At 31.8% G+C, this 9416-nt stretch overlaps 1 protein-coding gene across 2 annotated transcripts in view; it reads right to left on the bottom strand.

The window, feature by feature from the left end:
* Positions 1-387: 387 nt before the first annotated feature.
* The window catches only part of LOC139488167 (set1/Ash2 histone methyltransferase complex subunit ASH2-like), a 45319-nt gene continuing 36290 nt past the window's right edge, over positions 388-9416 (bottom strand). The window contains exons 15-19 of one of the 2 annotated variants that reach the window (XM_071273599.1): positions 9282-9374; positions 3682-3780; positions 2677-2739; positions 985-1201; positions 388-513 (exon numbers count right to left, since the gene is read on the bottom strand). In XM_071273599.1, coding sequence (XP_071129700.1) covers positions 1109-1201; positions 2677-2739; positions 3682-3780; positions 9282-9374 — 348 coding nt within the window. In that variant the 3' untranslated portion in view covers positions 388-513; positions 985-1108. Of the gene's footprint in view, positions 546-984; positions 1202-2676; positions 2740-3681; positions 3781-9281; positions 9375-9416 lie in introns of both variants that reach the window. The other variant, XM_071273601.1, reaches the window with a different exon arrangement.

Raw genomic sequence — 9416 nt, 5'->3', positions numbered from 1 at the left:
TAAGTTTTTTTCTCAATATCACAAAGATAAAAATCACATTTTAGTCTAAATTGATAAAATCCAAAAAATAAATGTACGCAATAATTTCTGAATTAATAGAATACAAATGGTGATGTGTTATCACAAGCGTCTTGATCTTACAATCGCAAAAAAATGGCCAAAGTTTGATAACTTCTGCATAAATTGTCAATTCAAAAGGGCTAAATAGAAGGGTCAACTACAAATGATGCTTACAATATTACCTAGGATGAAATTTCAGGCAAACAGTCTCACAGAAGCAGTATTTACAGAGAGTTACAGACAGACTGACTGATGGAGGGATAGGCACACAATGACAAATTTCCTTCTGTTACAATGAGACAGGGTACAAATAGAAATAACACTATAAAGAGGTATATTGAATTTTATCTCATTTTTCAAGACTGTCTTTTAAAATTCAAATCTTATTATTCTTTTCCATTAATTTCATTGTTTCATTCAATATCTTACAATGGATTGTTCTCAATATGTATACTAAACTTAGTATAATATGAGGCAGGCATAACCTGTGAATGGGGACGAAGTCTGTATTATTTTCTTAATTCAATCATGTTGATAAAAGAAACCGAAATACCGTACGTAACGTTCCCGATTTTGGTTCTGTTGTTAGGGAATTAGCTGTGACGTTCTTTAAGTTATGACGTCATATTCGATGTAAACAAAAGAAACGCTTTCATCAGGTAACGTAACGTTTTTTTTCATATCAAACAATTATTAAAATTGAATTTGTATTGACATCCAATCTTATGTTTTACTAGACTGATAAATATAAAAAAAAATCAAAGTCTCATGCAAACAAGACAGATTTCTGCGCAAATGCGGGAAAACCGGAACAGGAACTAGATCTGAAAAAAAACGTTAACGATTTTGAGTTCATTAGTACAATGAAAAATTCGGGAAATTTTCCCAGATTTTTTTTTTTTTTTTTTTCATTGATTTTTCTACCGTAATTGGGGACTTCGTCCCCATAATATTTAGTTCACTTAGTATAATGTTTATTGTTGGTTTTCATGTTTGGCTCTAAGTTTGATAGGGAGATCTCATCTCTACTCTTTCTCAAGATTACTGCTTAGAATTCTGGAAGTTTGCCTTCATTTTCTACATGATAAATAATATCAGCTAGAGCATATTCTATCATTGTCTGGGAGGCTGCATCAGACATCTGTAATCATAACATATAAATATTTAAATACTAATATAAAAAGAAGGATATGTGGTCTTATTGTCAAATCTGATTTAAATTATTTTTGTTTTCCTCTTCTCTCATTCTTTGAAACTGAAGAAGTGGATCAGTAAAATGGTGGTTTTTTTTCTCAGAAGGAAACATGATTTGGTGAATAGTTGTCTGACTGACAATCATACCTCATCTCCTTATAATTAAAGGAATGTACAGTAAATTTTTCTATTGTGTTATAGCAAGAATAAGTGGTTTTTTTTTAGTTATTGTCCAACATGTTGATGACGGGTGGACAAACAAACGGACAGACAATGGTATACAAAAATTAGTCCTGTAAAGTTGCGTATAAAATCAAATGATGACCGAAATGTTTTTAATAAATAAGCGTTTAATTTCTAAGAGCTATTTTATAGTATTCTATATCAAAATTCTGACACTTATAGAAATAAGATGTGGTATGAGCCCCAATGAGACAACTGTTCTGTATAATCCATAATAAGTGGGTCAACTTTTCACAGCTTGTAGCTTGAAAACATACTTGGTGACCTATCATTTTCATATTTTTTTTGAAAAATGTTGATGGTTGCTGAAAAATTGACTAAGCTCACAATCTGGGAAATATATAATCCTGAAACAATTCAATAATAGCAGGGGGACAACTTCAGTATGTCTGCTTTCTTTCTGGGCAGGTTTAGCATTTTTTTAGGGTGAGTTGATAACAAAACAAGTTTTTTTATTTTTATGTTTACAAATGACTGTGTTTCAAACATTTGCAAAATAGCAAACAATATCTCAAATAATATATATTAATAACAGATATATGTGCAAACTTTCTGTTTAATTTCAAGGATTTGTGTTACATTCTGTAGGAAAAGTTGATTGAAGAAAATAGGAATTCCCTTCTGAAAATTTGCTGAAAAATTACTATGTTCATATGTTTTGATAAATGCAAAACATTTCCTTAAACACTTAAAAAAATCCTTAAAGCTTAAACAATTCCATAATATATAGCAAGTGTAAAACTTCAATATGCGCACTAACTTTCTGTCAAGTTTCAAGGATCTGAGTTGATAGGTAGAGAAATTTAAAAATAACACAAAAATGTATCCATTCTCTATGGCCAACTGCTCCTCATCATAGTACTTTAGGCTAGTTTTACAAAATTTCATGGTATCATGTAAAGGTTAGAAGTCTCAACTTTACAAGTGAAATCTGTTTTTGTCCATGTTTAAACCAATAAGAGAAGATATTGCAAATGTAAAGAGTTTAGACACTGAGACAGTACACCCCTACGATGATACCTCTATACATATATGTGTTCATATGAGGAGTTAATGGTATCTATGTAGCTGCTTAAATTGTGAACCATAACACCTACATAGAGAAAGACACAAACCTGAATATCATTCTATATCAATCTGTTATCTTTGTTTAGTATTTTTCCCAAATAAGTTACTTACTGGTCTGTAATCCTTTAGTCCTTGCGGTATACATTTGAAATCTGGCCCAAAGTTCATTCTAACCTACAAATCGACATCAGAAATTAGTGCATACAAAAAATAAAATAAAATTTACAGGTTTCAAAATCTAAATTGCTATACCATTGCAAAATTTTCCCTGCCTATGTGTAGCTGTGGAATATGATTGCAAGTCAAGAATAGTCAAAGTTTTTTTAATATCTCCAGTGGAACTAATGTATTTCTGATACATTGTAAAGGTTTAGTGTGCTAATAAAAATTTAAAACTTGAAAGTGTAAGTAAATTGGGTGGCCATGAATTTGGCAGTTAATGACCTTTTCAAAAATGAAATTTTATAAAAATATATGCAGCTAAGACATCATAGAAAGGATAATTTGAAATTTCTTCATGAAAATATGCATACATTTTAGTTCTTTTTTTTGCTTTTTGTATTGGCAACTTGCATATGAGATCATTTATCAGTTTGTAGACGTGAATGTTTATATGATGCTTTATAAGTGTAAATTATACATTCCACACCCATACATGACATTTATGTCAAAACTAAAGCATTTTTTGTTAGGTTTTTGAAACCGTATCTATTTCTTATTTTATTTAAAGACATAACAGTAGTTTGAGGTCAATTATAAAAATTAACACAGCTGCTCCATTTTTTCCCCAATAATCATTTGAAATGGTGTGTAGCACTAGTATTCTGTAAAACTAATTTAAGTCCATATAGGAATTCTCTGATGGTGACAATATTTGGTTGCCTCTGCTGAATTCATTCATGTCATGTCTGGGCAATTTAAAGATTCATAAATTGCATCTCATATATAGCTATAGGAAGATGTGGTATGAGTGCTAATGAGACAGCTCTCCATCCAAGTAACAGTTTATAAAAGTAAACCATTATAGGTCAAGGTACTTGTATTGTATTTTTTGCGGTTTTTTTTTCATACATCATATATATGGTATGAACTCTTGTGGTTGTTAAATAAACATACCCTACAGTTTCTATACAATGACAATGCTGGATAATACATTCCGTCAAATACATCTTCAAATGCAACACCTTGAGACACTCCATTTTTATACATAATCATCTAAAATAAATAAAAATGTTAAGTTAAAAAATGTCTTCATTTAAGATTTCAGTTATCTCCCTTTAACTGTGTATAATTTTTAAAATGCATCATTTTTGCATACAATAAAATGTATTTATGTTTTTATATTACTGTGTTGCTTAAAATTTAAAGTGTCAAACTTAATTAATTATATCTTTTACAGCTAATTTCCTAATGCTTGTAAAGTAAAATTTTGGTTGTCTTGCTTGCTTTGTTTGTAACTAAAGCTTTGTTATTAAGATTGCCATCTCCAAACAACATATATAATCATAGCTGCATGTATCATATTTAAAACTGATTGGACCTTATCCCAATTACAACTGTACAAACAAAGCAAGCAAAGTTTTGCTCTACATGCATTAGGGAATTAGCTCTAAATGATTTCTATAGTGCATTCTACTTTTTTCATTTGTTTTGTATAGGACAGAGGGTCTCATAAAAACAAACTTCGATGTGTCATTATTGGATACCCTGAATTTATCATACTTTTCAATAACATATGGTTAAATAACTAAAAGTCCCCCTTCCTAAATTATTGAAAACAGTCATTCTGTATTGACAATAATATATTGGTATAACTAGATGCACTCAATTGGGCTGTTGCTGTTATGGTGTATGTAATCCTAACAAATGGTGTATCCTATTTTTAACTGTATTTACAAAGAATACAATGAAAGGTAATTAGGTACACTCATTGTGTATTTAGCTGCATCAGCGGAATTCAAATTTAAATGATTGACACAGAAAATTCATAAATCTTATTACAACTCCCATACTTGTATACAGGAAATTGTGTATGTGATAATATTCGATTATCTACAGGAAATTGACAGTCTTACTTCTGTGTTTATAACCTTGTAAGAGACTTATCAAAATTGTAAATCCTGTTTACTAGGATAAATTTTAAACAGCATATTATGATATATGTAAAATAAAAAACAATAATGCGAAAAAAATGACTTTCTTCATTAAAAAATTCATTTATATGAATACAGAATCAAGTAGGCTTTTTCTGTACCCATATTATAACTTATTTCAGAAATCAAGACTTTAATTCAGCTTAAAGAAAGTCTGCTCTTTTAAAAATCCATCATGCATCTAAGGGCAAAAAAAAGTTACAAGTTCAATATAACAAGAATGTGTCCATGGTACACTGAGGCCCCACTCACACTATCATTTTCTGTGTTCAGTGGACCGTGAAATTAAGGGGTTAAAACTCTCATTTGGCATTAAAATTAGAAATATCATATCGTAGGGAACATGTGTACTAAGTTTTAAGTTGATTGGACTTCAACTTCAACAACAAAAACTACTGTGACCAAAAACTTTAACCTGAAGCGGGACATAGCATAAAACATAATGCCCCTCTACTATTGTAGGTAGGGCATAAAAACATTTTATTGCAATAATTCAGTAATTAGATTGGTTATCTCAAATTATAGTGTTATCTCCTGCCTCTATGTATAATTTTCTCTATCGGCACCAAACAATGTATAGAATATCTCCAACTTCTTTACATAAGACAAAAGTTGGTATTATAAAAGAAGAAAATGGTATAAAGAATTCCAAAATCAGGAATTGAGAAAATAAATAATGTATGCATTTCACAATACCTATAAATTTGGTTAACCTAGGACAATATGACTGATAAGTTTCAAAAGATGATGAAGTGTAAAATTATGAAATACAAGGACTATGTCAAAGTGACAACATCCACACCTAAGAGCAGAGAACAGCCGACAGCCTAGGCAACCAATTGGTCTTCAACACAAGAAAATATCGCACCTGGAGGTGATAAAATTATGTATTAGTTCAGTGAAAATGGATATCACACTAAAATCCAAAACATATAAATGAACTAATTTTAAAAATCATACAAGACTAACAATGGCCAGAATCTTCTGACTTGGGACAGGAGCAAAAATGAGAGAATAGGTAACAAAAGAAACTTTAAGATGTACAGTTTGCGAATAAGAGGCTGAATTTACACATTAATACCCTCTAGAAACAAGAGGCTTTCAAGAGCCTGAATCGCTCACCTTGATTTTTGGGTTAGATTCAGCATATCAAAGAACCTTAAGAATCAAATTATTTATGAATTCAAACAAAGTTTAATTTCAAGTTTTGAGACCCTACTTTGCTGAAAATTTTTGTTGTTTACAGTTTATCTTTATCATTAATAATATTCAAGATGATAACCAAAAACTGCAAAATTTCCTTAAAATTACCAATCTAGTGGCAGCAAACCAACTATGGGTTGTTAGATTCATCTGAAAATTTCAGGGCTGATAGAACTTGACCTAATGAACACTTTTATCCCATGTCAGATTTGCTCTAAATGCTTTGGTTTTTGAGATATAAGCCAAAAACTGCATTTTACCCCATGTGTTCTATTTTAAGCCATTGGGGCCATGTTTTTTGACTAGCCATGACGGCCATGCTTTTTGACGAAAAAATAAATAAAACACAAACTTTATTCTAGATACCCTAAGGATCAGTCAGCTTAAATTTGGTTGGAATTGGTTCAGTAGTTTTAGAGGAGAAGATTTTTTTAAATTTAAAAACATGAATAAATTGTGTAAAAATGTCCTTAAAGGGCAATAACTCTTTAAGGGGTCAATTAAAAGTTTTGGTCATATGAACTAATTTGTAGACCTTACTTTTCTGAACATATTTGCTGTTTACAGCTTATCTTTATCATTTTAATACTTGTCAAGATAATAACCAAAAACTGCCAAATTTCATTAAAATTACCAATTTAGTGACAGCAACCCAACAATGGGTTGTTAGATTCATCAGAAAATTTCAGGGCTGATAGAACTTTACATTATGAACACTTTTACTCAGTCAAATTTGCTCTTACTGCTTTGGTTTTTGAAATATAAGCCAAAACCTGCATTTTACCCCTATGTTCTATTTTTAACAATGGCGGCCATGTTTTTTGACAAAACAGAAAATAAAACACAAGCTTTATTCTAGAAACCCTAAGGATCATTCAGCTTAAGTTAAGTTTGAATTGGTTCTGTGGTTTCAGAAAAGAAGTTTTTTTTAAGTTAGAAAACAGGATAAACAAATTGTAGATCTTACTTTCCTGAACATATTTGCTGCTTACAGTTTATCTTTATCATTAATACTATTCAAGTTAATAACCAAAAACTGCCAAATTTCCATAAAACAAGAGGCTGTCACAACGACAGCAAACCGGATTTATTAACATTTATTTGTGTCCTGGCAATATCACACAAGAGTGCACACACTGAAATGTCTCGCCTTCTATACTAATCATTGATATTATGTTGATAGTCCTAAGTATAAAGCTAAGCTTTATTACAACTGTCACATAAACTTAACATTAACCAAGATAACTAAACAAAGACCAATGAACCTTGAAAAAGAGGTCCAGGTCAGATGAACCATGCCAGGCAGACAGGTACAGTTAACAATGCTTCTATACAACATATATAGTTGACACATTACTTATAGTTTAAGAAAAAAAGACCAAAACACAAAAACTTAACACTGTGCAATGAACCGTGAAAATGAGGTCACAGTTAAATAAAACCTGCTCAACTGACATAAAGATCATAAAATATTTCCATACACCAAATATAGTTGACCTATGGCATATAGCATTAGATAAAAAGACCAAAACTCAAAAACTTAACTTTGACCACTGAACCATGAAAATGAGGTTAAGGTCACATGACATCTGCCCGCTAGACATGTACACTTAACAATCATTCCATACAACAAATATAGTAGACCTATTGCATATGGTATGAAAAAAACAGACCAAAACACAAAAATTTAACTATAACCACTGAACCATGAAAATGAGGTCAAGGTCAGATGACACCTGCCAGTTGGACATGTACACCTTACAGTCCTTCCATACACCGAATATACTAGCCCTATTGCTTATAGTATCTGAGATATAGACTTGACCACCAAAACTTAACCTTGTTCACTGATCCATGAAATGAGGTCGAGGTCAAGTGAAAACTGTCTGACAGACACGAGGACCTTGCAAGGTACGCACATATCAAATATAGTTATCCTATTACTTATAATAAGAGAGAATTCAACATTACAAAAAATTTGAACTTTTTTTTCAAGTGGTCACTGAACCATGAAAATGAGGTCAAGGACATTGGACATGTGACTGACGGAAACTTCGTAACATGAAGCATCTATATACAAAGTATGAAGCATCCAGGTCTTCCACCTTCTAAAATATAAAGCTTTTAAGAAGTGAGCTAACGCCGCCGCCGTAGCCGCCGCCGCCGGATCACTATCCCTATGTCGAGCTTTCTGCAACAAAAGTTGCAGGCTCGACAAAAAACCATAACTGATGAATGGTGAAAGTGAAAATTGTCAATATAAAATTTGACCTCCATTTTGTCATCAGTAACAACATGTTAAAATTTGAAAAGCTTTGGTTGAACAGTTCATGTGTAAATGCACGGACATGACTGGAAACACCATTTTTCAATCTTTCAAAATAGTCATTATTAAACTTGACCTCCATTTTGTCATCAGTAACAACATATTAAAATTTTGGAAGCTTTGGTTGAACAGTTAATGCGTAAATGCAGGGACGCGACTGGAAACACCATTTTCAATCTTTCAAGAACCTTAACTCCTGAACAGTTCATGAGTAAATGCACGAACAACATTTGGTTGCCGTCCGTCCGCCGTACATCCCCAAATCAATAACCAACATTTTTGTCACAAAAATTCGGTAAATTACCAATTTAGAGGCAGCAACCCAACAATGGGTTGTTAGATTCATCTGAAAATTTCAGGGCTGATAGAACTTTACCTTATAAACACTTCAACCCCATGTCAGATTTGCTCTTACTCATGGCAGCAATGTTTTTTGACGAAACAGAAAATAAAACACAAACTTTATTCTAGATACCCTAAGGATCATTCAGCTTAAGTTTGGTTGGAATTGGTTCTGTAGTTTCAGAGGAGAAGATGTTTGAAATAGTTTACACCAGACGGACGACGACGGCCGCCAAGTGATGGCTAAAGCTCACTGTTCCTTTGGAACGGTGAGCTACAAATGTGTCTTATCCTTATAATTCTAAATCTAAACATTTGTTCCTATTTCCTTTCAATTTTGTCTTTCTTGGAACCCAATTGCTCATGAGTATATCATAGCAAAATCATGCAAAGTGTTTATACAGGTTAAGAAAAATAGTTACGCCAAAATGATCTAAACCAAGGCATTTATTCTAATGGAACAATCACATTAAGTATTTGTAGATGTGTAAATCATATAAGAATGATTGTGTTTTAATGGTAGGTTGCTGTCTCATTGACATACACACAAAGTATTTTATTATTCAGGATAGACAGATGACATAAGACTACAAACTATCCTGACAGGACTAATGCAAGTATGCACATTGGCCCTGACAATGAATATAAGTTCTGTGTCAAATTATGTCATCATTGATTAACATCTTGCTTACCTGACTACCTCTACTTGGTTTTAATTTCTTCTCTGTTTCCGATACAAGATCTTTCTCTTCGTAATACAGATGACTTTTAAACTTCACAAGAGGCTGAAATAAAAAGAAAAGAAATTATATTTGCTAAAAATTAGA

The sequence above is a fragment of the Mytilus edulis genome, chromosome 9 (assembly GCF_963676685.1).
Source record: "Mytilus edulis chromosome 9, xbMytEdul2.2, whole genome shotgun sequence".
NCBI lineage: Eukaryota > Metazoa > Mollusca > Bivalvia > Mytilida > Mytilidae > Mytilus > Mytilus edulis.
The sequence above is the reverse complement of the archived record's forward strand: the minus strand, read 5'-3'. Positions and strand labels throughout refer to the sequence as shown.